The sequence below is a fragment of the Ailuropoda melanoleuca genome, chromosome 1 (assembly GCF_002007445.2).
Source record: "Ailuropoda melanoleuca isolate Jingjing chromosome 1, ASM200744v2, whole genome shotgun sequence".
NCBI classification, from domain to species: Eukaryota; Metazoa; Chordata; class Mammalia; order Carnivora; family Ursidae; genus Ailuropoda; species Ailuropoda melanoleuca.
The window spans coordinates 12,869,440-12,888,843 of NC_048218.1; the positions used below are offsets into that span (position 1 = coordinate 12,869,440).

General features: G+C 42.2%; 1 protein-coding gene across 9 annotated transcripts in view; it reads left to right on the forward strand.

The window, feature by feature from the left end:
- TIAM1 (TIAM Rac1 associated GEF 1) overlaps positions 1-19,404 on the forward strand; it is a 371,077-nt gene that overhangs the window by 252,434 nt on the left and 99,239 nt on the right. For all 9 annotated transcript variants that reach the window (XM_034656384.1, XM_034656389.1, XM_034656398.1 and 6 more), the window contains 2 exons: positions 2,583-3,030; positions 7,849-8,021. In XM_034656384.1, the coding sequence (XP_034512275.1) occupies positions 2,583-3,030; positions 7,849-8,021 (621 nt within the window). The remainder of the gene's footprint in view (positions 1-2,582; positions 3,031-7,848; positions 8,022-19,404) is intronic.

A 19,404-nucleotide genomic window follows, 5' to 3' on the forward strand; every position in this document is an offset into this window, starting at 1 on the left:
ACCTCTGCATTTTAGAGGGGGGCTTTTAACTGATGCCTTCATTTCTTCCTGGGAAAGACTGAGACACATGAAAATGAATCCGGATGTTTGGGAAATTTACAAACTCCTCATCTCCCACAACTCACGGTTATCTTGAATCATCAGTCATGGCAAATTTCTTTATTGTCTTATTGACATGGTCAGTGTCCCTGCTGGGAGAAATGGGAGTTCTTAACTGTGTTTTTCTGTTTGTATAGAGAATTTTTACCCACTGGATCTGGGTCCTTCATGACCCTGGTGGGTCATGACAGCAAAGTGATGGGACTAGCAGTGAGAGGGGTATGCCCCTGAGCAGTGCCCACAGTTTCTTTAAGCCCCTTGAAATCCCAGGGGTCTGAACTCCATTGGAAATGCAGTTGGTCCTCCTAAGCTATCTTAACCACTGCTGTCCTCCTTGCTTTTTCTTTTTTTTTCTTTTTTTAAAGAATAGTTTTAGATAGTAGAGAGGGCTCTCAGTTAACCTTGGACACCTGGCTGAGGTTGTATTGGCCAGATCCAGCCAGTGTAAAATTGTTCATTTTCCTCCTTTTACATACAGTTCTCTTTGTTGTTGGTTTTTTTCTTTTTGAAGGTGCACAGTGTAATGATTTAATATATGTATACATTGTGAAATGATTACCACAATCAAGTTAATTAACACATCCATCGCCTCACATAATTACCTTTTTGTATGTGTGTGGTGAAAACACTTAAGATCTATTCCCTTAGCAAATTTCAAGTGTATAAGGCAGTATTAACTATATCCACCATGCTGCACATTAGATCTCTAGAACTTACTAACTTTTTTAATAAAGATTTTATTTATTTATTTATTTATTTATTTATTTATTTATTTATTTAAGAGAGAGCGAGAGCATGAGTGGGGTGAGAGGCAGAAGCAGAGTCCCCCCTGATCAGGGAGCCTGATGCTGGGCTCGATCCCAGGACCCTGAGATCATGACCTAAGCCAAAGTCAGACCCTTAACTGACTGAGCCACCCAGGCACCCCTAGATGTTATTAACTTTATAACTGAAAGTTGGTACCCTTTGACTACCATCTCCCCATTTCCCCCACCCCTCCACCCCTGGCAGCCACTGTTCCACTCTCTGTTCTGTGAATTCAACATTTTTGCATTCCACATAAAAGTGAATCATGCAGCATTTGTCTTTCTGTGTCTCCTCTTGCTTGTCATGTCTGTGCCCATCTTTTAGTCGTTCACTTAGTGTCTCTTCATGACGAAGGTGAAGTGAAGTTTGAGGCCTTCACTTAGAATTGACCAAGTGAGGTGCTTAGAGATACGGGGGCATGGCACCTGTCCGGGTCTCATGCAGGACTGTGTCTGTTCCTGGCCTGGTTCATTCTGCCCCATTGCCTCTCAACAAATATTTGAACCCAAAGCATTCATTTTTGTGCCAACTCAGAATAGTCTGTTTTTATATTTTCGAACCATAATTGGATGCTTATGAGACTGAAGGCTCAAAAAGTGGTTAAATCCCCAAACCCTGTGTTACTTGGCCATCTCTTTTGTGGCAGACCTGTGTTCCTGTTCTCTTCCTTTGAGAAAAACCAGTTTAATTTCTTATCCATGAGACCGTTGCGCTGTCCTGTCCAATATTGCTGTCATTATCTCTCCTTGATTACTACCATTATTTAATTATTGTTTATGAATATGCCTGTAGCACTTTAGAGCAATTAAGCTTCTGATTTAAGAACAGACCTGTCTGTGTCCCGGAAATGTTCAACCTGAGAACAGGGACAGTGCTTTGGAACTTCCAAATGTTTTTAAACTGGGAATTGATACCCCCGCGTGTTGGCAGTTGCCCTAAGCTGTCACTTGGCTCAGGGGCAGTGAGTAGCTTGCTTCAGGCTCCTAGCATCCCGGCTTTGAAAGGGCAAGGTAATTGGAGAGCCTGCCTTGGAGCTGTGGGCCCCACAGACTTATTTAGCTCAATGCAGAGTGAGAGGCTGCTTGTTTTCAAGAAATGAAGCTGATTACAGCATGAGGACTCCTGCCTGTTCGTGGGACATGGGTCCTTGCTGGGTGAGTGGGTGAGGCAGTGCGCTAGTTATCTTTTTAGTCGCCACGTTAGAAAACAGAGAAAAGGGTATTAGCTGCAAAGACCTTTTTATCCATTGTAACCCCCTACCTCTGCAGCAGCATCAGCCTGCAGAATTTCCTGGAGTTTTGGGCAGGCTGATGAGGGTAAGGGTGCTGAGCTCTCTCAGCATGGCCGTGGGAGCATCTATAGCTGATTTGCCAGCTAGTTAATTATCTAAGTCAGATAAATGATAAGCTCTCGGAAGCGGTCCTTGTTTTTTAATATATATTTCTTGAACGTTCCAGATCGTTCGCATTCATGCCAGGACGGCTTGCTGGCTTTCCCCGAGCCGCTCTGCGGGCAAGTTGGGTTTGTGCGAGCCCGGGGGTTGAGGAGGAATTGGTCCGGGACAGGTTGGGAGCCGCAGTGCCCTGAGGGTCCCCTGCAGCTCTCCTGGCTACACGGTCCCCGGCTGACTTCTCTGCGTGATGCATGACTTGCTTTTCTCCCTTTCTGCGCCCAAGGATGTTAATGCCGGCGAGGGCAGTGAGTTTGCGGACAGTGGGATCGAAGGGGCCACCACCGACACGGACCTCCTGTCCAGGCGATCCAATGCCACCAACTCCAGCTACTCGCCCCCCACCGGCCGCGCCTTCGTGGGCAGCGACAGCGGCAGCAGCTCCACCGGGGATGCGGCCCGCCAGGGGGTGTACGAGAATTTCCGTCGGGAGCTGGAGATGAGCACCACCAACAGCGAGAGCCTGGAGGAGGCGGGCTCGGCGCACAGCGACGAGCAGAGCAGCGGCACCCTGAGCTCCCCCGGCCAGTCCGACATCCTGCTCACGGCAGCGCAGGGCACGGTGCGCAAGGCCGGGGCGCTGGCCGTCAAGAACTTCCTGGTGCACAAGAAGAACAAGAAGGTGGAGTCGGCCACCCGGCGGAAGTGGAAGCACTACTGGGTGTCCTTGAAAGGTAAGGCGAGGGAGCGCCCCTCCCCCGGTGCGGGACGCACCTCGCGTGCCGTGGTGCACCTGCGCGCACAGGCTGTTTTGCGATGACGTGAGGTTTATATTTTATACCACTTTTAACAAATTGTGTTTTATTGTGATAAGAATATTTAGCATGAGATCTCCCTTCTTAAATCTTTGGGTGTCCGTGACTATAGAGCACGTGGACTATAGAGCAGATCTCCAGAATGTAGTCATCTCTCTGAACTGAAACTTTCTGCTCCTTGATGGTTCAGTAACTCCTCGCTTCCCCATCCCCACCAGCGCTGTTTTGTTTTCTTTACTTTTTCACAGTTAAGCTAGAGGAGCGTAGCACATCGAGTTTCCTTGTATATACAGCTGCTTCTGATGACAGTTTTGAGGGACATGGTGCAAAAGAAAAAAACTTTTTTAATCATTCAAGTTAGTGAAATACCTCCTAAAATGACTGTTTCAGAGGCAAACTTATTCATTGGAATCCTAGGAAATGACCATTTCTTTAGGTCAAAAANGACTAAAATGACTGTTTCAGAGGCAAACTTATTCATTGGAATCCTAGGAAATGACCATTTCTTTAGGTCAAAAATGATAGACTATCACTAATTTCATAAGGTTCAGCCTAGTGCTTAATAGAGTGAGCCATCATAGGTTTGTGAAAAAGTCATTGTTTTACGGTCACACTTTGTATGAGTATGTGTGTGTATAGATATATACACGTGGGGAGATCACTGCCTTTTCATTAAAAGCATAATATTTTTATATGTTGCTGTTCATTGTCATTTTATACTCTTGAAGTATGTGTATATGTCTGCATATGTCTCGGTTGTATAAAAGTCATAACACATTTGTGAGCTCTGTGTCTTAAAAAGAATACTTGGCGCCCACTTAGACCTTCTGTCAGAAGCCAGATTTGAAACAGGGTTAGGATAGGGCAGGATGGGTTCGTAGGTTGACAAGCGTGAAGGACAAGCACAGGAGGGAGTTTGGGCTTTCCAGGTGTGGTGTATGCTCTAGACCATTTGATACTCAATCTCACCAACTGTGGTTGGTGTGAGAACTTCCAATCCTCGAGGCGCAGAATACCCTAGAGTCTGCACAGTGAGGCGCAGGCCAACCCCTGCAGGACAAGCAAGGTGGGGTTGGTCCCATTCTTACTAGTGCCAACTGGTGCTTCAGTACTTCAGTGAGACAAGAAGGGAGCTGGTTAATTAGACCGTATGTTTCACTGCACGTCACAGAGACCCACACTGACGATGCATTAAGCGAGATAGAACTGATTTTCCTCCCGTTGTAGACCATCTGAACTTGTTGTGGCGACTGCTTCCTATGAGTCATCCAGGTCCCAGGTTCTTTCTGTCTCCTTGCTCTGCTATTTCCAGATCCAGGCCCTGTGGTCAAGGTAGCTCACCACCAGGCCCATATTCTTGCAGAAATGTGAAGGCGTATCCCTCTGCCCGGTATCGGGACTGTTATAACCAAGTACCACAGTCTGAATGGCTTAACCAAAGAAATTTATCTTCTCACAGTTCTGGAAGCTGCAAGAGATCCCGGTGGGAGTGGGGTTGGTGTGACACCTGTCTCCTTGGCTTGTAGATGGCTCTCTTCTTCCACTATCTTCCCATGGCCTTCCCCTTCTGTCTGTGTCCAGATTCCCCCTTCTTAGAAGGGTAGCAGTCAGATTGGATCAGGGCCCACTCCTATGGCCCCAATTTACTGTAATTACCTTTGTAGAGATCCTAACTCCAAATACAGTCACATTCTGAGGTACCGGATTAGGACTTTATTATAGGAATTTGGCACTATAACTCAGCCCATGACAGGCCCTGAATTTGTGTGTTAACCAAGCTTCCCAGGTGATTCCCACACTAAATTTGAGGACACCAGTGTTAGTGTCATAGACTAACAATAATTAGGTGATCTTTTACTTGGGATGTGGAAGAGGGCACTGTTTTGTTTCTGCCCTTGCCTTAGAGAATAAAGGGTACTGGAAGGCAGGCAGGGTGTGACCTCTTGGAACAACAGCTCAGGAGCCCGTTAGAGGAGGGAGCCTGCACGTTCTTGGTGACCCGGATTTGGATGACACAGTCTGTCAGGATCCAGGCCCAGAGCACAGAGCCACTGAGCCCTTTGTTTCTTAATCCTGACGGGTTCCCATTATATCTTGACGTCCTTGGGGCTGGTCCTTGCCACTCAAAGTCAGAACGTGCTGCTGTTTTTCTCTTCACCTTGGATATCGAGAAATAAAAAAGCAGAACACCTGGGAGCTGTGGGGTAGATTTCTCCAAAGATTCTTCCACTTTAGACAGAATAATTAATTTTTAAAAAATTTCATTTAGAATTAATCTCTGGGGCATCTCTCTCGGCAACCGCTGAGCATACAGATGACGTTCAGGGGAAGGTGAAGGCGAATGGACTGCTTTCAGGGGGCGCGTGCTTCCTGGATTTGCTGCTTCCTGTTGATCTTCACACCGAAACAAGTGGAAAATTAGAGTAAAAGCCGATTTTAACCACCTAACTGTCACGGGTGATTGTAAACCAGCATTGCAAAATTATAAAAACAACAATTTGAGAAGACTGTAAAATGCACAACAGTGGTACATGCCCGGGTGTGTGGATGTCTCCTCTTCATTATCCGCAGGCTTCAGTCTCTGTCCTCAACCTACAGTACAGCTGTGTTGCTCCTTTTCTGTTCCGAATCTGCTAATCATTAGCATCGTGTTAGTCCTAAAGATTAGAGCAGGGTTTCTCAACAGGGGCACTATTGACATTTTCCGGATAATTCTTTGTTGTGGGGATGCTATCCGGGATGTGGCAGGATGTTAGTGGCATCCCTGGCCTCTACCTGTGGGATGCCAGTGGCACCTGCCCCCGTTCCCCCCACACCTAGTGTCTCCAGACACCACCAGATGTCCTTGACCTTGAGGGCAAAATTGCCTCACTTCAGGAATCTCTGATTTGGAGGAAAATAGCATCCCCTTTCCATTTTCTTTCCTATGTTTTTATCTCTGAATCTATGCTAGCTTAAGTGAAAATAGGTACACACTCTTCAGTGTGATATATGTGTTTCTGAAAAGACCTGAGATCTTCACAATAACAGGGATTATGGGAAGAGTAAGGTTGGGGCAGACTACTAAACGGGGATGTCATTAAATTATATGCATGCAACTTCTGTGTAGCCCAGCACAACATAGATAGATAGATAGATCGATAACTAAATGCCCTGCTAAAAATACTCACATGGTTCACATCTTACATTTTAACAGTAAATACTGTAGAAAATGTGGGACTTCGCTTTTAAGAACAAAGTAACTATAACTTGAATAGGTAGAAAGAATGGAAACTCCTGAATTATTGAGACCGGGGCAACGATGAAGAAACCATAAAGGTCAGGAGCACCATACGACAGGACTTGTAAGGAAGGCTTTTGGGAAACTCTGCCAAGGGAAACATTGGGAAGCGAGTGGATGTGGCATTCCCCTGAGTTTGGGGATTTGCATTCAGCAGCTGTTAACCTACAGATGTGAAATATGACGGGCTGGGAAGCACTGCCTTTGAACTCATGGGACTTTTCCATCGATCCCCATCATTCTACCTTGCTAATCACATAGAAGCAAATTTGCTTTCTGAAAACTCGTATTGTAGCTGAATAGATTGTACTTTCAAGGACTTTGCTGTTCACATAAAGCGTGGCCCTTGCGGGTGGTTAAGATGTGGAAAACTGAGTTAAGAAAGAGTCATAAAGTTGGGCCCAGGCTTCCCCTGAAATTGGTCTCGATTAGTTGACAGTAAACGTTCAGCTAGTAATTATTATTGAAGTGAGCCTTACATTTAGGCGACGATGGAGGGTGTCTCGTGAAGCAGCCACCTTGCCACAAATCTCTGAGACGTTTATACTGACTGTCATTGGTTTCATAGCGCAATTAAGCGTGGACCAGGCTTGCAGATCCCCAGCCCCCAGGCCTTCATCTGGCATGTGCCGTGCCATTTCTTCTTTCACTAGGAACAGGGACATGGTTTATTTGTAGAAGAACATTTTGTAGAACATATTTGAGATAAAAAAACCTGTCATTTCTTTCCTTATTCTTAAAACACCTAATGCCGGTATTATAAATGGTTTGCTCCAAGGGGATAGCTAAGAAACCCAATAAAAGGTGTCGTCTGGTTGTATATCCCGTGAGCTATTGGGAAGGGACACCAGTGGTCCCTACTGACTGGCAGGCCTCACACCATGGAACTCGCAGTTCTGACCTGTAGAGCTGGGTTTCTAGCCCCCACTGGCCAAAGGAGCCGTAAGACCCCCATATGCCTGTAACGAAATACCCTACAACAGAAAGTGAGGGTCTTAAAGAACTTGAGGGCGTGCATGGAGGGAGTTTTGTGTGGGTTGAGAAACTGTGATTTAAGAATCTTTGCCTTTTGGGGCGCCTGGGTGGCTCACTTGGTTAAGCATCTGCCTTCAGCTCAGGTCACGATCCCAGAGTCCTGGGACTGAGCCCTGCACTGGGCTCTCTGCTCAGCGGGGAATCTGCTTCTCCCTCTCGCTCTGCCCCTTCCCCTGCTCATGCTCTCTCTCTCAAACAAATAAAATCTTAAAAAAAAAAAAAAAAAAGAATCTTTTCCTTTCTCTCAGTCCATCCAAGACTTCACTATAAGCAAGACCCTATTCTCTTTGCTCTCTAGGTTTCCACACTCTTTAATTTCCAGCCCTCTCCTTGTGACAGGTCACAAACAATAGTTTCCACCACTGAGCTCTTGTTGTACAAGCACTGAACACTCAACGTGGACTCCTGTTTTGTTTTCTCAGGGTGCACACTCTTTTTCTACGAGAGCGACGGCAGGTCTGGAATAGACCACAACAGCATCCCTAAGCACGCCGTCTGGGTGGAGAACAGCATTGTGCAGGCTGTGCCCGAGCACCCCAAGAAGGACTTCGTCTTCTGCCTCAGCAATTCTCTGGGTGACGCCTTCCTCTTTCAGGTTTGTCGGGCACTTCCTTTTAGGGCGTTTCAAACCTCTGAACCAGATATCTTCCCCTCCCGCCTATGTAACCCACCCTGTTTTCCTTTTAGTGCTGGGTTTTATCTTTGGCTCATTGTAGAAACAAGAACGGTTAATGACAAAATACACGTTTACATTGAATTCAGAAATGAAACAACTCACCCAGAGTGTTCCAAGGGAAGCCCAGGGAAGGACGTGAGTGGACTTTGAGAAACTTGCCCTCTTTGCTGTGAGTTGAAGGATTTGTCAGTGTAGTTTCAATACATTTGTGTAGAGCCTTAGAAAGAGATGATGAATTCCTTAGTTTAGAAATTATTTGAGCTGTCAAAATTTTTTACCATAATGTTCTCTTCTAATATTACTCATAAAGTAAAATAATGACATCCCAGAAATGACTAGCTATGCCCAGAAAATTTCTCTTTCTCATCTTATCAGAAATTTGTACCCCGTGTTCTTGAAGTTTGCATGTTAATCGTTTTAAAAAATACTACTGTTAATCACTTCAGGGTTAGCATTTAATTTTGTAGGGAATTGTTTGGGTTTGGTTGGTTGTGGTGCACTCTACCAGAACTTTCTGTCATGTTAGGAAGGCCTCTTTCATGTGTTTCCATGATGCATGAATTCCTCCAGCTTTTACTCTAAGCTGCCTTCATGCTTTGCACAGGGCTGTTCAGAACAAGAAGATTTTGACACAGTTCCCACTCTTAAAATTGTTCACATGTGATGTGGGAGAAAAACACATGGATAGATCTTTGTAGGGTAGGAGAGCCTGACCATTAATGTTAAAGCATGAATAGGGATGAATTGGTTGAAACGGACAGTGCGAATATTTCATGCAGAAGCCAGAGCTGGATCAAAGGCATGGAAAAGAGTAATAGGTGATTTCACTGAGTTTCTGGGTTTGGCCCCTAAGTTATTTCCACTTAGGCAATTAAAGTAAGAAAGTGGTCATTTGTTTGTGAACAGGCAAAAATCATCTGTTTTTTCTTTCTTTAAATCAGTGATATAAAACACATAAAGAAGAGTGTACGAAACATAAATGTATTGCTCCATGAAGTATCACAGAGTAAACACATAGCCACTGCCTCAGTCAGGGGACAGAAGTTTCTAGCACCCTACAAGCCACTCCCCACCCATATACACACATGCAGGCTACTAGTTGGGTAGGGTGAATATGTATTTTATCATCCAAGCCAGGACACTTTTGTCTATCTGGGAATGTCTTCATTTCTCCTTCATTTTTGAAGGATAATTTTGCTGGATATAGAATTCTTGATTGACGGTCTAATTGTAATGTTTTGAAAATATTGTTGTACTGCCATCTGGCCTCCATGGATTCTGATGAGAAATCAACTTTTAATCTTAGGGGGATCCCTTGTATAGATGAGTTGCTTCTTGGGGCACCTGGCTGGCTCTGTCCATAGAGCTTGTGACTTTTACTCTCAGTGTTGTGAGTTCAAGCCCCACGTTGGGGATGGAGCCTACTTAAAATTAAAAACTGATGCATTAGATGAGTTGCTTCTCTGTTGCTATTTTTTTGTCTTTGTGTTTAAATAGTTTATGATATGTCTCTAAGTATTTCTTTCAGTTTATTCTACCTGGAATTCATTGAGCTTCTTGGATATATGGATGTGTGTGTCTAAATCACATTTGGAAAGTTTTCAACTATCATTTCTTCAAATAGTCCTCCCGTCCATTTTTCTCTTCTCCTTCTGGGACTTCCATTATTTTATGTTAGTTGCACTTGATGACACAAGTCTCTGAGACTCTGTTTGTCTCTCTTCATTCTTTTTTTTTTTTTTTAAAGATTTTATTTATTTATTCGACAGAGATAGAGACAGCCAGGGAGAGAGGGAACACAAGCAGGGGGAGTGGGAGAGGAAGAAGCAGGCTCATAGCAGAAGAGCCTGATGTGGGGCTCGATCCCATAACGCCGGGATCACGCCCTGAGCCGAAGGCAGGCGCTTAACCGCTGTGCCACCCAGGCGCCCCTCTCTTCATTCTTTTTTTTGTTCTGTTTCATAGACTGGATAATTTCAGTTGACCTACTTCAAGTTCACGGATTCTTTTTTTTTTTTTTTTGCCAGTTCAAACCTGTTGTCCAGCCCCTCTGGTAAATTTTTCACTTCAATTATTCTACATTTCAATTCTAGAATTTGTATTTGGTTCTCTGAAAAAAACTTTTTAAATTTCTCTATTGATATTTTCTATTTGGTGAGATATCATTCTGATACTTTACTTCTTTAGACATGATTTCCTTTAGTTCTTTGGATATATTCAAAATAGTTGATTTAATGTCTGTCTAGCAAGCTACCATCTGGACTTCCTTAGGGACAGTTTCTGTTGACTGCTTCTTTTCTTGTGTATGGGGCATGCTTTGTTGTTTTTGCATATTTCATACTTACTTGGTTGAAAACTACATTTTGAAGAATATAATGTGGTGACTCTTGAAACCAGATCCTCCCACCCTCACCGCCAGGGTTTGTTGGTGTTGATTCTTGTCACTGTTGCTTATTTGTTAAGTGACTTTGCTGAAATCTATAAAATATTTATTCTTTGTCGTGTGTAGCCACTGAAGCCTCTGCTCAGTTTAGTAGTCAGCTAATGATTGGGGAGATTTCCTTAAACGCCTGGAACCAATTAGACTTCCAGTCTTTCCCAAGGATCTCCATGTCTTCAACACTCAGGGAGCTAGTGAACAACTCTGCCTGAGCCTTCACCTCCGCTTGCACAGAGACCCAAGGTCAGCCAGAGGTGTGAGCACAGGGCCTTCTCAGGGTTTTATGAATGTGTGCACAGTCCTAGACATGTTTGTGATTTTCTAGATTCCCAGAACTATGATTCCCAGATTCCCAGAACTATTGCTTATGAATATCTTATTCCCCAGCTGTTTAAAACATTTCTTGGTCAACTACCTCTTTTGCCCCAACTGTCATCACTGCCTCAGGCAGCTGTGATATTAAACAGTTGTTACTGATTATTTTTCACAAACTCCCCTTGGAGTAAAGACTACCTGCACAAGTGAGTTCTGAGGTCAGATAGCAACAAACCCTGTGAGTGGGGGTTTCCTGCGAACTGTCAGACAGGTCAAATAATGACAGTTCTCTGAGAACGGTGTTTTGTGGGAGCTCATTGCCTTCTTTAGTGATAGCTGGACTGCTGTTTTTCACATGATTGTGGAGATAGGGAAATGAAGAGATGAAGATGAAAATAAGGCAAGCTAAAATGTCCTCAAAACTTGCTATTCTTACTTAGATTCAGCTATCACTTTTTCCAATAGAAGTACCTAAGATTGTTGCAAGACCTAATTAATTGTCAGAACTCTGAAAAAGTTGATTTTGACCATTTTTGCCAGTGTTACTGATTTTACAGAGGAGCAGTTTTTTGAGGTCCTTACTCCTCCATTTCCACTGATGAACTCATTAGGACACTTTAGAGACTTAATGGTTTTGAGAGGTATACCAGCTCCATTAACAATTATGCCAGGATAACAGGTATAAATTGCAACAGATTCAGGCTAACTGGGATGTGTAGCAACCTCTCCATAGGTGCATTTGGGTTGATCCCTATTGGAGGGGGGGGTCAGGAGCAATGTTGCTAGAGTACTCTTATATCTGTGTTCAGGATATGTTTGTCCACATTTCTACTGGTGTATGCCTAGGACTGGTATTGCTGTATCATGGCATAAGTGTACACATTCATGTTTCGTAAATACTGCCAAACAGTTTCCAAAATGACAGAAATAATTTATGCTCCCATCAGCAGCCTAGGAGAATTCCAGGTGTTCCTTATCCTTGTCCACACTTGGTATTGTCAGATCTTTTTTATTTTTCATTTGTAAGCTATTTGTGTGAAGCTGAGCACATTTTTGAGGGTTTAATGACCATTTCAGTATCATTTTTGTGAAGTGCTTATTTCAAGTGCTTATTCCTGCTATTTTTCTGTTAGGTTGTCTCTCAATGATTCATGGCAGTTCTTAACAATATTTTGTGAATCAAATCCTTGTTGATTATGTGCATTGCAAATATCTTTTTCCACTCTGTGTCTAGCCTTTTACTCTGTTAAAAATATCCTTCTTATACTGACGTATCTCATTTCGTGTAGATGTATCTCTAATGTAATGTATCTCATTTCTCAAGTCTTCCTTAACGGATAGTGCACTGTGTATCCTATTTAAAAAATCTATATACTCTGAGTCATGAAAACGTTCTTCTGTGAAGCTTATTAACCATTGTTTTTTTGCGTCTGGCATTGTTTCTTATTAACTATCTGGATATCTTGTATATGAGGGAATGCCTAACTATGCTAACAATAACAATAATGATATTATATGCTATCAGCAGCTATCTTTTACGGAGTCCTTATTGTATGCCACCATCTTGAAAGTGTTTTACAATGTGAATCACATGTAATTCTTTAGAAAATTTTTTTCTTAATTTACATATAGTTGATATACGTAAATATGTTATTTAGTGTTAGGTGCATACCATAGTGATTCAGCAATTCTATACGCAGTGCTCAAGTCATTGTAGTTACCATCTGTCACCCGACAACATTATTGCAGTATTATTGACTATATTCCCTATCCTCTTCTTTTCATATCCATGATTTATTTATTTTATAACTGGAAGTTTATACTTCTTAATCCCCTTCGCCTGTTTTGCCCACCCCCCCCCCCCCCATCAACCACCAGTTTGTTCCTGGTATTTATGAGTCTGTTTCTGGTTTTGTTTGCTCATCTGTTTTATTTCTTCCGTTCCACATATAAGTGAAATCATAAGTCACATTTAATTCGTACAGCAATCAGTGAGTTGGGTTGTATATCCATATTTTAACCAGTTAATGTGGACTGTGTGCCCCATTTGGTGAAACTCAGGCTTTTATAAAGGCTAATAATTAGATGCCAGGTGACATAGTTACTGAGTGTTGGCCGGATTCACACCAAGCCTCTCTTTCTCTAAAGTCTTTTATTGTCTAAGTATACTATTTATCTGACTTCTATTACTATTTACCTTAAGAAGAGCATGGGCAGGAATCACTGACCAGAGTCAAAAGGCACTATTTCTCATTCTCAGAATTAAGCCACTCAGTGGAATATTTCAATATTTCGGCCATTCTTGCCTCACTACACAGTTTAGATGATAATCTGATCGGTTTCAGGATACTCTCGTTTTTACTTATACGCTGCTGATGTGAATTCGTTTTGAAATGACCTTCCTGGCCATAAAATTGCTGGTACAATCTAAATATCCAATAGGTCACATTGAATAACATTTTTTTGTGGCAACATAGGAACTTATTCATGAAAACCTCTGTGTCCTCTTGTTATGGTGAAATTTTTATGCTACTTACGTGGGATAGAGCACAAAATGAACCTTTTCAGAAGAAATTACTGCTGTTCAGGATCCATGAGGGCATTTTCTACCTTCTACTTATTGTAATCCACATGACTCTAGAGGGGCTAGGTTTGAAAGAAACCTGTGTGTGTAAGGGGTGAGGTTAACGCAAGGGAGATCAACCACGATTATGGAAATAATTTGTAGGTTATTCCAGCCCTGGGGCTCAATTCAGTGCACACAGTTTACAGAGCCTGGATGCTGCTGATTTGATGCTGTTACTTGGATCCGCCCATGGTAAAGAGATTCATGTTACCAGCAAAAGCAGAAAAGGGGTTTTGTGTGCAGGATGGGGGTGAAAATGGGCATGAATATTAGAGCAGCTTACGTGGAAGAATTACTGTGCTGTCTGCAAAGGGAGGCAATGGCTCCTGCATTTCAACTATTTTAGAGATCTTCACTCCAAATGGAAGTCAGAACCAGCGCCTACCACCTACAAATTACAATTTCGTATTGGGCCTTCCTTTGTCCATTACTGGTGGATGTTACATACAGTTCCAAAAAGCTCAGTGGCTTTTATGGTAAGAATGATGCCTGCTTGGAAACAAAATCATATGCAATGATATATCTCAAGAAGTGTAGAAAATCTCTCTAAGGGGTCACTGCCTTTCCATAGGAAGTTTTCTTATCATTTAGAAAGTCACTTGTATGAGGATATAGCATGCATATTAAAAAGAGACTAGTGAAAAAAGAATAGTGTTTACACCATTATGATGAATTGGGGATTAGATGTAATAATCCAAGTCAGATGTCTTACAGATAGCAAATGCTCATTACATGTTACGGTTCTCATTTTAATTATAAAGAGAAGTATCTAGTTCCCTGTACTCCTCTTAAATAAGTATCTTTACAGAAGTTGAATGTGGCTTCCCTGTGAAGACGCTAAGGCTTTGAGTGTTATTAGGCTCTTAGGCTCTGGACAGTTATTTTGAAGTGCCATATCTGGTTCTATGTGGACTTGATGAAGGTCATTGGCACATATGCCCTGAACCAGGACAGCCAGATTAGGGAAAAGTCTGGAAATCTTCTTTCACAAGGAGGCATCAAGTGGACTTGGTAGAAGAAACTCCAGAGGGGACTTGGCATCTTGGACTTGAGTAGATTAAAGTCTAGCCTCGCTCTCAAGGTAGACACTATCCCTGCAAAGCCACTACAGCTGGTCAGCCTGCCCACTACATGACCATCTCCATCCCTGAGAAGCTTTCAGCTTTTCAACCATCTGCTTTGCTGGTCAGCTCCAAGACTTATCAAGTTCTTTGTTGTGTTGAAATAAAACATTCTGGTGACTACTGTCATTTTCCTTTGTTACCATATGTTTTCCAAGTCTAAAGCAAGTCTTCTTCTTTCTGATAACCTTTTAAATGCTTGAAAACAGCTCTCATCTGTCTCCTGCCATGTCTTCTGTTTAGGCTTCCCTGTGTAAGGTTTCTGAGCCATTCTCCCTAAGATTCAGTTCTTTGATGTTCTTCCTTGTAAGGTTCTAGATCCCAACACCTTGTCCGCCATGAGGTCAGTCCTGGGCAGCCTGCCTACAGTTTGGTTCCTACTCTTCCCATTTTCTTCCACAATGCTAGTGTCAATTCCTTAATTTATTAGGAACCACACCAAACTGTTGACTCATACTGAGCTTGTGGTTTATCATACCCACAGCATCAACCCTCCCAAGGTCTCTTCCATCTTATTTTAATAGGTGTTTCAAGAACTTTAAATGCAGAAGTTAAATGTACTTCTCTGAAATCATGTGTTTGTGGTTTCTGCCCTTCTAATGAACTTGTTGAAATCTTCTTGGATCCTAATTTGATCTTCCCTCTTAACTTCATGCTCTCTGCAGATAAGACAAACTGGATATTGGTCTTTGTTCTTTCTGTTGACTTAAATGTTTCCTTAGTCTGTAGCTAAATCCTATTTTCCCATCACCATAGATCATCTCCCTGCCTCTAGCTAGCCACTTTAGAAATATTTACCATTGGTTTTGACATGGATTAGTTGTGAAGATGGGTAAACTCCTAAGATGTGTGGAGCCCCAGGCAAATTTTCTTTATCTATATAAAGAATCTGATTCACCCCAGATCAGCTTCACCAACACCATTCTGGTGGCTCATCTCATGCAGTCTAGTGAAACAAATACCAGATAGGCTGATGGGAACAACCCAGTAGGTATAGACTCATGTCCAGGAGCTCCTTAGCATATCTTATTGATAACACATATGCGATACAGGGTCAGAGAGCTCCCTGAAAGGGAGAAAGTATACTTGGGGGAGGGAGGGGTGTTCCTTCTGGACCCTGTCCTTTTCAGGCATCAGGAGGGGTCTTTTCAAAATATGGGGCCCCATTTGCTTAGCTCTTAGGAGGGTATTGATGGAGAGTGGGGATGTTGAAGTACAAAATGAGTACACAGGGCTGATAATCATTTACAGCACATGCCCTACTATTAGCGTATTCAGAGGTCTCTTCACATATGTTCAAAGTACAGTGCAGAGATATAATTGTGGCTGTGCTAGATTTTAGTATATAATCTGTATACTGTTACGTATTATCCAAATAATATGTTACTAACAGTATTTGTCTTCCTTTTTATGTTATTTTAAATTTGTATGAAGTCAATATGAGCACATAGTTTTAAGGAATTCAATTAACCTTAAAAGACTCAAAGTAAAATTCTCTTCTCATCCTCTACCTTTTCCCCCAGCCTCAGGCCCCCAAAGGAACTATGCTCAATTGCAGGTTTTTTTGTTTGGTTGGGTTTTTTTGTTTTTGTTTTTTTTAAAATTTATCCTCATTTCTCATTAACATGTTTACAGTATTTCTTAATTGACTTTAGACATTAACTACTGACTTTCTGTGATGATAGATGACTATTTATAGCTGTATTATATATGAATTCTCCTTTCCTCATATTCCTGTATAATTATATGAATATTTAGGATTAAATCAATAGTCTCCATTATACTGTTAGGATGTTCTATGCTGCTATGTCCATATAAATAATATTAGCTTCTGGGCCAAATAGTGTACCATCATTTTATTTCCTTTCTTGATCAACTTTTTGTTTTTTTTCCTGTAGTTAATGCCTGCCTCTTTTTTTCTGCTCCATTTACTTATTTTTATGCTTATTTAGCAGTATTTTCTAAATCCCAGGCTTGTTACTTATCACTTAGTACTGTTTTGTTCCCTGGAGACTGCCTTTCCCTGGACCTTTATCCTCCTGCTCCAAGCTGTTTGTTCTCTAGGCCTCAGGCATAATAGTTACCCTGATTTTCCCTTTATCACCCTAGTTAGATTCTTGGATTGCAAATCTTCCTTTTTGCTCCTTCATTTTCATGAAAATGAACAAACAAACCTGTAGTAACTTCCTATAGAATGGTTCATATTTGAAAAAGTCTTCCTTCTACCTTTTGCTCGAATAATCTTTGAGTAATTTGGAATTTTGGTTTGAAAATTATTTCCCCTTTGTTCACTTATATTCTGATACCAGTCTCATTTCAGATTATCTTGTGTGGGCTTTATTTTTCTCTTCTGAAGTTTTAGAATGATTTTCTATCACCAGGATTATGATTTCTCAAAGTGATTTGCCTTCTGTTGAGATTTTAATTTTAGTTACTTTTTCTATTCCTGAAAGCTTTCCTTTTCTCTCTCATCCTCTCCTTTTCTCTCTCCCTCCCCTTCCCTCCTACCTTTCTTTCCTTCCTGTCCCTTCCACCCTCCCCTTCCATTTTTCTCTTTCCTTCCCTCCCTTCTATCCTTCCTCCTCCTTTCCTTTCTTCTCTTCCTCTATCCTTCTCTCCCTTTTCTTTCCTCCCTCCTTTCTACCTCATTGTTCCTTTTTCATTGTAACCTGTGCATTTGTTTGTTTATAGCTTTAGATTCCTTTGTGTCTCTGTCTCTGAGGCTGTTACAGGGTTTTCAGGAAATTTTCATGGCTTCAGGCATTGTTTCTCTTTCTTTGTGATGCATTTTTTTCTGTGTGCTTTGGTCTCTGCCTTTCATGCTAGAGGTTTTCATCAAATGTCTGATGGTCCTTGATTATCTGATCATATTTAAATGTGAGATACCAAGAAAATGCTTGGATATTGTTTGTGCCATCTACTGGGGGCTTTTACAGCATGAACAGATGGTAAGACCTTTTGTTGAGGGTGTCCATTGGACAATATTTTTTGGTCTTTTCTGCGGGGCTACTTAGCTTTGCCAGAGATGAATCCTGCCATTGCCATTTACTGGGCAGGCTTCCATTTGTTCCCATTGGTAGGAAACGGTTCCTCTTTTCGTGCCTGTCTTTCTGGAGTCTGGACCCTCTCTTCTCCAAAGAATTTACCGTAGGTGGGTGAGGGGTTAGGGAGGTGAAGGAGTACAAGGTGGGGAGGGGGTGCCCAGTTGTATGACTTTGTGCAGTGGATGAGGGGAGCCCCATATTAAGTTCTCTTTACAGATGTTAAAGATGATAGCTTACTGGGGCACCTGGCTGGCTTAGTCCTTAGAGCATGCGAATCTTGATCTTGGGGTCGTGAGTTTGAGCCCCTTTTGATTACTTAAGAAAATTTAAAAAATGACAGCTTACTTAAGCCTCGTATAACTAAAATGAAAAAAAAACGGTGGAAAAAACAAGACTTCCAAGAATTCACACAGGAACTTCATTCCCAACTAACCTCTTAAAAACACATAACTTTATTCCCCCCTTTTTTTTTTGTTCTTTTTAAAATGGAAAAAAGAAGTTCAACCTACTTGACAATTATTCTTGTGCCTCTGTAAACTCAAATTATCTGAAATTTTAGTTTCCTAGATCTGGCTTATATTCCCTAGTATTTCTCTCGTTTAAAATGAATTTCCCTTTTCCTGCCACTCACATAAACCATTGATTATCTGAAATCACTGAGTATCCTCCATTCAGTTGGATAATTGAAGCTAGATCTATTTAAATACATAATGAAGCCCTGAGCTTCATCTTAACTCTGCACTCAAAGGGGCTCTTATGCAAAATGCATTTTTTGCTGATTATATTCCTCTGTTGGCAAGAACTTTGCTTATTCCCTTCACTGAACTTTATACAGTATTCATAGCATCTCCAGAGGGCAAAAGAAGAATCACAAAATTCAGTTTTGCTACCTGTCTGTGGCTGTTTGCTTAATGAAAGCAGACGAGTGTGGAGGAAATCATGACCATGGTGGGGGAGGGGTCTCTCCTTCCTGCCCTTTTGACCACTGGATTCTGACACGGAGACCTTTAGTAGAGGTAATGTCCCTAATTAAACTTGCCTGCTTCAAGCAGGTAGTGCAAAAGTAGCAGCTTTGTTTTTCTAGCATGTCAGATTTGAAATCCTGGAGAGTCCACACTGGGAAGCATTCTATCAAGTTAGTGGTCTGCTGTGACCAGCTCTGAACTGTTAAGCTTGTAAACTGCCATGAACTGTTCAAGAGTTTTTCTACTTAACTTGCTGTTGACAGCAGTGAGGGTAGACCTAGCCCACCCTCTCATCGACACATAGCTCCGGGTATGCCCCTGGGAATGGACAAGCCCTTTCAAAAAGCTCATTTAGTGAATTGTGCTTCTTAGAAATAGATTTGGCTTAATGATAGAGAAGGGCAGAGACTGCTGTGCTGTTTAGACAGGACAGCAGGAGCAAAAGTTCTGTCTAATGGAACTGCCTTCAGCCACCGACAGGTTCCGGAGAAGCGTGGAGGCTGGAGGCGCGCTTAATGGTTAAAATGACTGATGGATACGTTTTTCATAAAGCTGTAAGCAGACCTTTCTCTCTATCTTTCTCTAGGCCGCGGGGCTTCGTGCTTTTGTCTATTTCTTAAAATCTTCACTGTGGTAAAATACACGTGACGTACCATCTTACCTGTTTGTAAGCGAGCTGACATTCAGTGACATTAAGTACGTTCACATCACGGTGCATACGTCACCACCGTCCATCTCCAGACTCTTCTCATCTTGCAGACCTGAAACTCGGAACACTAGTTCCCACTCCC